The sequence below is a fragment of the Talpa occidentalis genome, unplaced genomic scaffold (assembly GCF_014898055.3).
Source record: "Talpa occidentalis isolate TD23 unplaced genomic scaffold, MPIMG_talOcc4v2.1 talOcc4.3, whole genome shotgun sequence".
Taxonomy (NCBI): domain Eukaryota; kingdom Metazoa; phylum Chordata; class Mammalia; order Eulipotyphla; family Talpidae; genus Talpa; species Talpa occidentalis.
Genome location: NW_023603184.1, coordinates 27,933,368 through 27,947,488, shown reverse-complemented (window position 1 = coordinate 27,947,488; position 14,121 = coordinate 27,933,368). Strand labels below are relative to the sequence as shown.

The 14,121-nt window shown below is 41.4% G+C and overlaps 1 protein-coding gene across 2 annotated transcripts in view; it reads right to left on the bottom strand.

Annotated features, from left to right (window-relative positions):
* USP47 (ubiquitin specific peptidase 47) overlaps nucleotides 1-11,117 on the bottom strand; it is a 96,361-nt gene extending 85,244 nt beyond the window's left edge. The window contains exon 1 of one of the 2 annotated variants that reach the window (XM_037522669.1): nucleotides 10,870-11,117. In XM_037522669.1, the coding sequence (XP_037378566.1) occupies nucleotides 10,870-10,908 (39 nt within the window). In that variant the 5' untranslated portion in view covers nucleotides 10,909-11,117. The remainder of the gene's footprint in view (nucleotides 1-10,869) is intronic. The other variant, XM_054699373.1, reaches the window with a different exon arrangement.
* Nucleotides 11,118-14,121: the final 3,004 nt, after the last annotated feature.

Here is a 14,121-nt window from a genome sequence, read left to right as displayed (position 1 = left end):
ATACAAAGCCTTCAGTTTTGAGATACAACCTGACAAAACTATCTTCTCTCTCACTTAACTGGCCCAGGCACCCAGGAACCCCACGCAGCTACACTAAACTTTTGCCACTTACTAAAATCCATTACAAACTTTTGTGTTTTAAATTCTACTCATTCTTAACCTCCTTCTTTACCTGGCAATCAAGTCATCCTGTTAGGGGGAAAGGATGTCCTGAGTAAACTCTGTACAGGCTTTGTGGACTCCACCCCCACTCCATCAAGACACTGGGAACTACAAATCCCATGATCCCCAAAGGGAGGGTTGCAAGGACCTGAGGGAGGAGTTAAGCAGGCAGATTCTCTGTTTGAATATGTAACCAGCCACGTGGCTGGGGTCGCTCTCTTGACCTGACAGCGCATGGTTTTTCACCAGCTTAGTGGGTCATAGGGATTCCGGGTCAGCAGAAGGGGTAGGACACATTTACAAGCTTATCACCCTCTTTTTCTCCCTGAGTTATTCATTTCCCCATTCCCGCTTCCCTTGTAAATAAGCCTTTTATCAAACTTTTGTGTGTACCCGCAGTTTAGCATTAATAAGTTCCCTTTAAGCATGTGGGTGAGGACCCATAGTCAGGCAACCCGTTTTATATGGGGTTGCTCTGTAACAATCCTTTGTAGTCTACTTCAAATGTTACATTCTCACAGGATCCCCTCAATAAAACTGGTGGAGGGCCTCCCCGGTGGCACAGCGGGTTGAGCGCTGGGTTGCGAAGCTGCCCACAGCCTCTGCAGCACCGGTTCGATCCCCGGCTGCTCCCCGGCCACTGGAGGAGGGTCCCACATGGCGCACAGACTCTCCTGCCGCCCGCTGCTCCCCTCAGCAGTGTACTTCGGTCCTTCTTACTGCTCTGCTCCCCGCTCTGGCTCTGGTGAATTCTCTCACCCTCCCGTGCTTCTGACTGTACCCAGTGCTTGTATGTATGTATGTATGTATGTATGTATGTATGTATGTATGTATGTATAAATAAATAAAATTTTAAAAATAAAAATAAAAAAAATAAATAAAACTGGTGGCTCCCTGTTATATGGTCCCATTTTATCTCCCTACTATATATAACTGTTTCCTCACATTTGCCTCTTCCAATAGATTAACCAGAATCTAGAACTAAGCTGCATTTCTCTTGTAGAATGAAAGAGTGGATGGACAGAACTTTAAGAGCATAGTTTTAAAAAAACATCAAAATTCAATACATATATCTTAGCAATTTTCATTAAACCAGTATCTCTCAACAGAGTTGTAGCAACAATTTTGTGTAAATGAAAACATTCATGGTTACTTTCATATGCACGGTTCAGTTTAGTTTCATTAAGAAAAAAAAAAAAAAAAGGCCAACTACTACTGCACCCAAACCTAAAACAAAGTAAATAGAAGTATGCTACCGGGCAGAAAGGAGATTTCTGCTTACAAACACCTCACTTATATCCATCCCTTTTTCCATTATACCAACAGAAAACCAGACTCAGGAAAAATGTCTGGCTTTTAAAAATCTTGATGTAAAAGATTTTTTGTCAATCATTTGCCAAACACAGTCATCTGTGCCAAAGACTTTTTTATAATGGAGGATGTAAAAAATTAGGATTTAAGCCAGCAATACCTAGAAAGAACACTTTAAAATCTAATAAATCATAAAACAACATACTTCTTCATATCATGACACCTAAGCACGTTTTCTGAACTGAAGTTCCTTAACACCACTTAATCAGTTTTGAAAGTAGATATCATCCTGAACTTTAATTTATAAAAGGTATTTAAATACTGAAATGCTCAAGCCTCCCTAGTGGCGCAGGCAGTTGAGCACAGAGCTTTGAAGCTGTCCGCAGCCTATGCAGTGCCGGTTCGATCCCCGCGGGCCAAGGAGTAGCCCACATGGCATGGCAGACCTCTCCTGTCTCACCCACTGCTCCCCTCAGCAGTGTATTTCAGTCAGTCTGCCTGTTCTGTTCCCCGCTCTGTCTCTGGTGAATCCATTCACCCTCCTGCACATCTGGCCAGTACCCCGGTTCTTGTATAAATAAATAAATCTTAAAAAAAAAAAAAACTGAAATGCTAGTTTTTGGTAACCCCCTATTTTTGATACAGTTTTTTCAATGGGGAAGGGGGAAGTATGCCAAAGCATTAGGTAGTGTCAGAAAGCACAAAAATGCTCAAAAAACATTAGTGGACCGAAGTTTAAACAGAAACAGGATATCTGCATAGTCTCAAAATATTCAGCAATTACAGTCATGTGTCACTTTCAGGCATCTATCAAAAAATTATATCCAGTCCAGAAAGCAATTAAAAGTTAGTCGTCCAAAATGAGAAAGGAAGCAAAAAGACATACCAAATACAGAACCACGAGCTCCAAATAAGAAAAACCTGAGGGGAATCACTAAAATGAGTTAAGACAAATCTAAAACAACAGCTGTAACTCAAGAAAATTCAAACAAAAAGTTGGTAGGCTTGAACACAGTAAGAGGAGATTTATACACTTGAGAGTTTGGACTGGTTTAGGGTTTCTCAACAGTGGCACTATTGACACTTGGGGCCACATAATTCTTTGTTGTGGGAGGTTATCCTGTGCAGTGTAGGATGATGTTTGGCAGCACAGCTGGCTTCTATCCACTAGATATCCAGTAGCATACTGCCTTGTCCTCCCTCCACCCACCCAACATTCCCAAAGGTCCTCTGGGTTATCCCCAGTTGAGAATCATTTGGTGATGATGGTGAAGTACAAAGAAAACTAAGCAAAAACATTTTTTAATTTGAGGGGAAATGTTGAACATGAAAGAAAATCACAATACACCATGACAGTTCAACTATGAATAATTTACAGTGACACTGATATAAACTTTGAATATTGACATGTATCCAACAACTTGCAAAACGACAATATTTAGAGGATTAGATGGTACAGAGAACCACGTATGTGATTTGAGACAGTAGTGAACTGTATCTTCCATTGACAGAAGTCAGCAGATAATTCTTTAAATTGAAAAATAAAGAATACTATAAGCTTTCTATTTTGAGATATGGAGATAAATATGAAGAAAGCCTGAAACAAAGAGGAGGGAAAATCTGCAGAGACACTCCAGCTTTGGTAGGTAGTCCTGCAGAGCTATTTAATTCTTTTAAATAAATGTATATACAGCTTTGTTAAAAATTTAAAACATCAATTGTGGTGATATTAAGAATGACTTTCCTACAGGTTAAGGCCACACTGATTTAAAATCAAACAGCTATACAATTGTGAGCAAATCACTTAAGCTCTTTAAGCCTTACTTTATCTACAAAACAGACATCGAGGGCCTCCCTGGTGGCGCAGGCAGTTGAGCGCAGCACTGTGAAGCTGTCCACAGCCTCTGCAGTGCCAATTCGATCCCAGCCAGCCACGGAGCAACCCACATGGCATGGCAGACCTCTCCTGTCTTGCCCACTGCTCCCCTCAGCAGTGTATTTCAGCAGATCTGCCTGTTCTGCCCCTACTCTGTCTCTCATGAATGCTCTCACCCTCCCGCGCATCTGGCCTATACCCTGGTTCTTGTATAAATAAAATAAATCTTTAAAAAAAAAAAAAAAGACATAGAAAAATAATCACTGCCTTAATGTAAACTGTTTAGCATAGTACCTCGCACAGAGTTTTATAAGAAGTACCTATTATTCAATTTGCAATCAGATACTAATAATAATAATGATAAACTTTAAAGCATCTGTTTCAGAAGCAACTCTAGCGTTGTGGGGAGGATAGCTAGGAAAAGAGGAGTCTAGAAGCAGAAACCATTTAGAAGGGCTACATTTGAAGGAGAAAATAGAGCCAGGGACAGAAGGTAAGGGTTCAAGAAATATTTTCCAAGTGATGAAATAGCCAATTATGATAAAAAGGAAAAAGGAGTTTAAAAAATGTTTCGGGTCTCCCTGGTGGCGCAGGTGGTTGAGCGCAGCACTGTGAAACTGTTGGCTGCCTCTCTGGTGCTAGTTCAATCCCGCCGTGGAGCAACCCACATGGCACAGCAGATCTCTCCTGCCTCACCTGCTGTTCCCCTCAGCAGTGTATTTCATCAATCTGCCTGTTCTGTTCCCCACTCTGTTTTTAGTGAATCCTCTCACCCTCCTGCGCATCTGGCCTTTACCCCGGTTCTTATACAAATAAAAAACCTTAAAAAAAAAAAAAAAGATTTAAAAAATAAAAAAACAAAAAATGTTGCACTTTAAACAAATGAATATACGGTGGTACCATTAACTGGAAGAGAACACGAAGAATTATGTTGGGTGGAGGATGTGAGGAACAGTAGAGGAAAGAAAAGAAATGACCTCGCTATCACCTATATATAATTTGTGGGTCTTAAATACAACCAAATAGAGATATCCAATATTCAGGGTAAAAGTCTGAATTAGAAGATAGGTAAGGCTAAAGATATAAATATGTAAATTACAATCAAATGCTGAAGCCATGCAAATAGATCACATCATTGTGCGGGAATGTAGAGGAAAGATAAAAACCATATGCATCAAAAATGACACCATAACACTATATAAATAACTACCTCAAAACTAGTCAGTTCATCTAGATTTTTTTTTTAATTTTTTTTTCACTTTATACAAGAACCAAGGTACAGGCCAGATGTGTGGGGGGTGAGAGGATTCACCAGAGACAGAGTAGGGAACAGAACAGACAGACTGACTGAAACACACTGCTGAGGGGAGCAGTGGGCAAGGAAGGAGAGGTCTGCCATGCCATGTGGGTTGCTCCACGGTGGGATCCAACTGGCACCGCAGAGTCTGCCGACAGCTTCACAGCACTAAGCTCAACCGCCTGCTCCACAGGGAGGCCCCTTATCTAGATTTTTTTAAGTAATGTACATTGTTGAAAAACGTAAAGATGACAATCTAAATATAGCTCAATAATCCACATATCTAGAAACAGCAACTGTTTAAAATCAGAATATTCCTTTTAACTTTTCAGTAACTATAACCCTAAATTGTTCATTTTTTTTTCCTTGACAAAATTGGAATCATATGCAACTCTGCATTCAGTTTTTTAAAGAGAATTGCTGAAGACATTTGGAATCTATGACTTTTATGAAACACTCCAATTTATGTTACTTAATATACTTGCTTCTTCCTCATAATGGAGAGTCAACAACCCAAATTTAGGAAAAAAGGCTAATTAATTTTTAAAGAACCACTGAAAAAAGAATAACCACTGCAGCACATTTCAAGTAATTAGGAGAAATAATTAAAAGAATATTGATTTGACAAGCTCCATAATGGATATTGATGGACTTTATAAGAAACCAGATAATAGTGAGGATAAACAAGTTGTTTCAATGTTTTGGAAGATCACTGGCCCTGTGAGGCTGTTGTGAAGCTCAAATGAGTTAATACACACAGCACATATAATACTATCTGACACATAATAAATGTTCAAGAGATATTGGTTATTACCACTATCATAAATTTCAGATGAAGTAGTGTTTACTGCCTACAAAGGAAAGGCAGGAAAAAAACACTGATCTCAATGGTTTCCATTGTAGGCAGTAAACACTACTTCCATAATATTTTCCTTTCATTTTTCTATCTTCTCTGCATTTATTTACGCTTTAGACACTGCTTTAAGTATAGCAGTGAAAGTGTTATTTTAAAAGCATTAATTAGTAAACATGTACCTTATCCTCAGCTATTCTATAAAATACTTAAGAAATGAGTTTTTTCTATTCTAAATTTTCTTATATAGAATACTATAATATGCACAGTGAGTACTCAATAAATATTAACCTCACAAGTCCTTATAAGGAAACAATAAAAGCAAAGCAATAAAGAAAAATTGGAAAATATTTAAAGTAAGATATCTCAAATCCAATATCTATATATGTAACAACTGAAAGACAAAATGTGAATAAATGAAGTGAAAAGCTTTGTTGTTAACTGTAATGAACAGGCCTCCTTTCTTTGCTCTTCTCTGGGTACAACAATTTAGGAAGAATACGAAGAACACTAGATTATATCTAAAAGAGAATAAGTGTGAAACAAAGAACTAAGATTGCTCAAACTGTAGATAGTGGGGGAACGGGGAGGGTGGGTTGGTCCTCCAATTTATTCCAGCTTCAACAATGGGAAAAAACTATCGTAAGGCAAATTATTTAAAATTTCTATTTTCCAGGGCCTCCCCAGTGGCGCAGCAGGTTGAGCGCAGCGCTGTGAAGCTGTCTGCAGCCTCTGCAGTGTGGGTTCGATTCCCAGCCGGCCAGGGAGAATCCCACATGGCATGGCAGACCTCTCCTGCCTCGCCCACTGCTCCCCTCGGCAGTGTATTTCGGTCCTTCTGCCTGTTCTGCTCCCCACTCTGTCTCTTGTGAATCCTCTCACCCTCCCATGCCTCTGGCCTGTCTGTACCCCAGTTCTTGAATAAAAATAAATAAATCTTGGGCCTCCCCTGGTGGCGCAGCAGTTGAGTGCTGGGCTGCAAAGCTGCCCGCAGCCTCTGCAGCACGGGTTCAATGCCCGGCCACCGGGGAGGGTCCCACATGGTGCGACAAATCTCTCCTGCCGCCCACTGCTCCTCTCAACAGTGTATTTCGTCGGCCTGCCTGTTCTGTTCCCTGCTCTGGCTCTGGTGAATTCTCTCACCCTCCTTTGCTTCTGACTGTACCCAGTGCTTGTATGTATGTATGTATGTATGTATGTATGTATGTATGTATGTATGTATAAATAAATAAATAAATAAATAAATAAATAAATAAATAAATAAATAAATCTTTAAAAAAAATAAGAATAAAAAATAAAAATCTCGGGCCTCCCCGGTGGCGCAGGGGTTGAGCGCTGGGTTGCGAAGCTGCCCACGGCCTCTGAGGCACCGGTTCGATCCCCGGCTGCTCCCCGGCCACCGGAGGAGGGTCCCACATGGCGCGCAGACCTCTCCTGCCGCCCACTGCTCCCCTCAGCGGTGTACTTTGGTCCTTCTGCCTGCTCTGCTCCCCGCTCTGGCTCTGGTGAATTCTCTCACCCTCCCGCGCTTCTGACTGTACTCAGTGCATGTATAAACAAAACAAACAAACAAACCAGCAAACAAATAAATAAAGCATGCCTCTTAAAAAAAAAAAAAAAGATTAAGTCATAAAGATTTTCAAGCAAAGGTTGGAAAATAACTTGCCAATGATACCGTGGGAAACAACCAAATGGGATCATCAGAATTCTAAGTTTCCTATAAACCTGTAACCGCATCAGAGTATGACTGACTATCTGCTCCAAGGACATAGTCCTAGACTGATTTTATATATATATAAGTGTGTGTGTATATATAAGTATATATACACGTGTGTGTACAGAAAGAAACACAAAAATCTCTGCTGTAATTCATAACAAATAATATGCAAAATATACATTACTGTTTGAGGACATAATAGACTATCACAAAGCACTATTTTACTTCATGCTAAATGAGTGATATTCACATAAAAATGTCTTCTAAAAAAGAGAAATCCCTAAGATGATCAAAGTCTTTTTAGAATAAACAGGATATGAGATACTTAGAGGAAAATGTTACTGAGGTTCTGCACAGGTAGAAAGAAGTAGGAAAGGGGATCTAGCACATATAGAAGCGAAAGCAAGTTAGAGAGAAACCTGTTTGGCTGCATTAAAACTTGCTTCATAGGAGAAGAGATAAGCTGAAAGGGTAAGTTGTAGCCAGAATCAACTGTACTAGGCCTTGACTATTAAGCTAAGTAGTTTCAAATTTATCCTGCATGCAGTATCAGTAGCAACTACTCAATTCTGCTGTAGTTATAGACAATACTAAATAAATGAGAATAGCTGAGTTCCAACATAACTTTATTTATAAAAAGTGAAATTTCATGTGTCACAAAATATTACTCAAAATTTTGATTTTTTTTCAACAATTTGAAAATGCAAAAATCACTTTTAACTCATGGGCCATACAAAAACAGGCCACAGGCTGGACTTGGCCCATGGGTTGTAGTTTGTCAACCATTGTACTTCACTAAGCTGCCTTCTTCAGCAGCCGCCTAGGTTACACTCATCCTTGAGTTTCAGGGAACAGAAATCATTCAACAACTGCACACACACATAATAAGTGTACAGACCTACCCAAAGTGTAAATCTAAAAGGAGTCAGAGGTTCTACCCATACAAAGGGCCTTCAAAAAAAAATAACAACAAACCCTCTACTCTGTTGATAATTAGCCACTGAAACGAAAGCAAATCATTTTTTAATTCTCAACTTATTTACACATAGTAAATGTACCTAGAGTTATAAAATATTCTTTTTTTTTTTTTTTTAAGATTTATTTATTTATTTATACAAGCACTGGGTACAATTCTCTCACTGAGGGTGAGAGAATTCACCGAGCCAGAGCGGGGAGCAGAGCAGGCAGAAGGACCGAAGTACACTGCTGAGGGGAGCAGCGGGCGGCAGGAGAGGTCTGCGCGCCATGTGGGACCCTGCCATGTGGGACCCTCCTCCGGTGGCCGGGGAGCAGCCGGGGATCGAACCGGTGCCGCAGAGGCTGCGGGCAGCTTCGCAACCCAGCGCTCAACCGCTGCGCCACCGGGAAGGCCCTAGAGTTATAAAATATTCTGCCAGAGCACATGGTTACATAAAGGGACTTGTAATATAGAGTATAATGAAGGGCTAGTAGTAGAGTGAATGAGTTCTGGTCTTAGCTCTATCATTTACTCATTGACTATCTGCTATTTACTCATTACCCTGAAAACAACTAATTTCCAATCCTCTGGCCCTAGTTTCCTCATCTATAAAGTGAAAGGGTTTAAGTTACTAGATGGTCACTCAACTCTTCCTCAACTTTGGTACTATATAATTCAACCCCCACTTAAAAAGACAAAACAGTGAATAACAAAAACCAGGAAAAAAGTGATAATTAAAGACACAAACAAGAGAAAGACATTGACTAAATGAGTGGGCAGAAAGGATAAACAGGTAGGGGGAAAGAGCAGAAAAATACAGTATTATTAAAACCAAGGAAGGGTCATTTTAAGTATCATATGTAACAGAAAATTCAAGGAAGAGAAGAAGAATTCAAGAAGAGAAATACTGTCATAAAAAAGAACTGGTTAGCTAGTTAAAAATGGCAAGATGAGTTTTAAGACTTGGAGTGCATGCTTCCAGGAATCACTAAAGGAGTCAAGAAAAAAGAAAATACTGAAGCTGAGAATAGGGAATAGGAAATAAAGGCATACCGCACGGAAAAAGAACAGGAAAAAAAGGCTGGGATGAGCCTGAAGCTTCAGGTAAGGAAGTAAGTAAACCTTAAAGCAGCAGCATTTACTTTTTAATAGCCAAAAGATAAAAGCAATATTGCATTATCAGTTTTTACACAACAGTAAGTTTCTGGGAAGTTGTATAGCTATATCATGTTTTCTATATATAAAATTATTAAGGAAATCTAATGTTGGGTTTTCTTATAGCAACGTTCCACCTATATTTTCCAATGGTCAAACAATTATGAAAGGACTAATTCTCTGCTTCTTATAATGAAAACCAGCAATAGTACTCTAAAAGAAAATGCATGTTTGTATCTTTCTGAGAACACCCATCACTCCTATCCTTGCACAAGAATTACTGATGTAGTAAAAAGTGCCTAGTCCCTAATTGGAGTTCAAAGAATACAGTGCTAGCGGTTCCTTTCTTAGCAGCTCTGAAAGCTCCGAAGGCAAGAATTCTGATTAATTCATGTTTATCTGCTTTGCAGAGTTGGTGATGCACGGTGAATACCCACACATGATAACTGAGTTTTTTTTAACTGTCTTTGCAAAACAACTATCATCTGATAAAGTTGGAAAAACATGTCATAGATGGGTAACTTCAAAATTACTTCTGCAGTGTCAGAGCTTGCTGGAGTAGCAAGAAATTGCTACAAAGCAGAAAGAAAGAAATAGAAATTTTAAATTTACATCACTTACAAATATCAACATCCCAAAATACAACACATAAGCCTGATTCTCAGCCAGTTAAAAATACACGTTTGAATACGCTGAAGATATTTATAAAGCCAACAGAGATACTATTAATATATTGAAATTCACTGGCCAGTGCTCGATTCTACCACTAATCTTCTACTGCTATTTAAGAGAAGCCAAGAAGTCAAGGTTTCTCCTATCACTTGCTTTTAAGAATTTAAGAAGTCATCCAAATTAGCACACATCACCGACTACAAAAAGTAGCTCAGCTCTCCATATGGCTGTGTTTACCCATCTCTACCTTCACATGAAAGTCACATTTACTACTTTTCAACCATCCTCGGTAGGCCCCACTGAGGCAGGCCAACGCAACTACCAAGTCACAGGAGTTCGCCAAAAAAAAAAAAAAAAGTAACAGTTAACTCTGCCCTCCCACAGATCTCTCAAGTTGGGTGTCGATTTCACAAGCCCCGAAAACTATACACCCTGCGACTGTCAACGCCAGAAGCGGCACCGTCACCCTGTCGTGCCCATCAACAACTGCTTCCGAAAATTTTCTTTGCAAATATTTCTCTACCTTGGCTCGACAAATTAAATAAGTACTTAGAAGCCCAGCTTCTCCCCAGTGCAGGACCTGATCTCTCCAGTTCGCTCCTTTATTTGTCCAGCCCCACGAACGCGAAGGGGGCGAGCTTTGCTCCCCTGAACCCCTAGTTCCAGCTGGGGCTCCCAACTGCTCCCTGCACGCAACATAAACCACCCCCCACCCCCACCCCCACCCCCCCGCCGGCCTCACCGCGCCGCCTTCCCCACCACAGCCCCGCCGCACACGAGCCGGGGCTGCAGCCGGCCCCTCGGCCCGGCCTACGCGGCCTCCCGCCGCCGCAGGCCTCGGGCCTACCCGCCTCCGCCGGCCCCTCACCTCTTTCGCGACCAGTTGGTTCTCCTCGCCGGGCACCATCGCTCAGACTCCGGCCGCTCCTCTCCGCCCTTTCGGGAGAGGGAGGAGAGTGGCGGCGGCTCTTTATCTCAGAGGAGAATGGCGGGGGCAGGCATCCCGTCCACAGCCTGAGCTCCGGCAGCCGCGGAGGCCTCGGCCTGGGCCTCAGACTCCAGCGCGCAGACACCGACCCACGGCTCCGCCGCCGCCGTCGCCTGAGTCGTCGGCCCCTCCCCCAGCCCGCTGCAATCAATGGAAAAATGGCGGCGTCCGCTCTCGCGAGATTTCGGGCCGTCGGGCTCGGAGCCTGGCGCCTGGCGCCCGAGGTGCCGAGGCAGCTGTTGTTGCGGCCGGTTACCTCAGCTCGTACTCGGCCTGAGGAGGCACGAGATTGTCAGAGTGGCCGTGCAGACGCTTTTGGTTATAGGGGATCTAGATGTCCCGCTGTGTCACTTCCTCGGCCGGCGGGGAGAGGACCAGGCCTCAGCGTCCTCTTGCCTGCTCAGGCTCTCCGGACTCCCCGGCCGCCGGGGAAAGCCGGAGCCTGAAGCCCCTTCTGTGACCCTACACCCCACACTGCCCTCCGCGCTGGGCGCGCGCTGACCTTCAACCCCGCCGCAGACACCCCGAGACGCTTCCTGGTAGAGAAGCTCCACGGGCGGCCCCTGGCCTCCCCCCTCAGACACGACCTGGCGCAGAAAAACTGCGTTTTCCTTTTCCCCGCGTCTCACTCTCCTCTGTCAGCCCGAGTGGAGGAACTCAAGGCCTAACAGTCCTTGTCTCAGAGAAATGATGGCAGACAGACAGACAGACACTCTCTCTCTCTCTCTCTCTCCCTCTCTCTCTCTCCATTCAAGAGGCCCTCTGCTAAGTTTAAGGGAACTTCTTTCTTCAGGTTCAAGTTCTGCACTAGAGAGCTACAGAGAGTAGCGCTGAAGTTAGAGCCTAGAATCCTCTTTTAAATATCTTTTGGGTACTTTAATTTCCTCTGGCAGTAAGCATTGTGCTCTGTTTTATACTAAACAAATTTTACCTTATTTTTCCCAAATCCTACTCCTTCCTCAAACCTCCCTTCATGTAGACTCGGTGGGGAGTCCTTCGTAAAGACTTGCGGTGGTACAGTGATTTTACCCCATGCTGAGATAATAAAATCCTGCTAAGATTCTACCACCCACAGTGTTACTACCTGTACCCGAGCTCTCCAAATTTTTATTGATTGCACTCTGTTACCCCCACCATGATGTCTGTACACGGATATAAGTTTTATGCACGTCCTACTGTGTATGGCATTATAAAACATTTTTTAAATGTAAAAAGGATAGGATAAGGACAGACCTTTAAAATAACTATGAGCTTTGTTATATTAATAGTGTTAAAAACGCTCGTTGCTCTCAAAAATATTTAGTAAAAAGAATACGATTTGATAGGCTTCATTGCTTTTAAAAATCTTTAATACTTTGTGAAACAGTTATTAAAATGTCTGATTCAGCGTTCTGGTTATTTCTGTACTTTGCCTTAATGGCTATCATAAACTGAAAAGATAATTTACAACAATATGTAGAACCTAATGGAAAAAGTACTAGGTCTTTGGCTGCTCATGGTCATGCAAATATCCGTTTTTATCACTTCCATCCACCAACCATGGAAAGTTTTTGTTGAAAACTTTGTATTCAGGAACTTTGTATCTTGTTACTGTCAGCCAGAAAATGTTGCATTTTTATATTCTTTACAAATGGGTTGAAAACTCTTTGAAATGCTTTACTTGAGTGATTATGGGAAGCAAAATAAGTCAGGGAAAAAACACAAATATTACGTAATTTAATCTGCGTGTGCAATATAAGAAAATAAAGAGGTGAATGGACAAAGCAAAGTGAAAATAAATCAGTAGATATCAACAGCTGAACTGAGGTAAACAAAAGCAAAGAGGGTAGGGGGTGGGGGCAGAGGAAGGAGGTTCAATGAATGGTGGTCAGTTATTTTTTAATGAATTATGCTGGTATAAATGTGGCACATGAAAGGAAACCAGATGAAATTCAGATACTTAACCAACTGGAAAAAAGAAACTGTGAGCAAAAACCATGACAAGGAAAAGAATCTTCAAATAATAAAGAGGTAAAAAGCTGAATTGTTCAGTAGAAACTCAGAGGATACCAACTTGGAAAGTCCAGTAAGAATATAAAAGGAAGGGCCCTCCCAGGTGGCAAGGGGTTAAGATTCAACCTATGAAGCTATCAGCAGCCACTGCAGCTTGAGTGCAATCCCCAGCCAGGGAGGAGACCCACATGGTGCAGCAGACCTCTCCTGACTTGCCTTCTGCTCCCCTCAGCAGTGTATTTCAGTCAGTCTACCTGTTCTGTTCCCCTCTCTGTCTCTGGTGAATCCGCTCATCCTTCACACCTCTGGCCTGTACCCCAGTTCTTGTATGCATAAATAAATAAAATCTTTTAAAAAAAAAAGAATATAAAAGGAAGTTGAAATATATATATATATATATATACTATATATACTAACAAGTTTTTTGTACTATACCTGACTCTGGGCTATAATAGTAAATAAAAGCCAATAAACTCTATATTACTGTTTGTATGTTGTGTTTATCTCTCTGTGCATGTTATATATGTATATGATAACTTTACTGCCCTACAGTATTACCAAACTTAAGTTGGGTTGATTTAAGATTTAAGCACTTAAAAAAAAATAAATTCCTAAAACTTTCGGAAATTTATAAAAACTAACTGTAATTCTTTTCAAGTTAACATGATCTGGGATAATTTTTGGTAAATAAAAACTTGGTTAAGTTTGTTTGTTCAAAACAGACAAGTATAAAACAGAGACATCCTGCGGGGGAGGAGGAGGGAGAGGGATCAGAGGGAGAGAGAGAAGCACAGGGGACTGAGGTGATGGTGTTCAGGTGCATTGGTGAAGGAAATTCTATGGGGACTATACCTGAGGGGGTGGAGGGAAGCAAACATTGTTTAAAAATGAATGATGATGTAAAAAACATATAAAGAAAAAGAAAAGAAAAAAAGTTTGTTCAATTAAAATAGACACATCTTCAGAGTTATCAATTTTGGACATAATACAGACATGTGACCTTATTGTACCTCAATTTATTAATAAAATAAACTCATCTGTTATCTGTGTTCAAAATAATAGCTCTTCCTGGGCCTCCCCGGTAGCACAGTGGTTGAGCGCTGGGTTGCGAAGCTGCCCGCGGCCTCTGCGGCGCTGGTT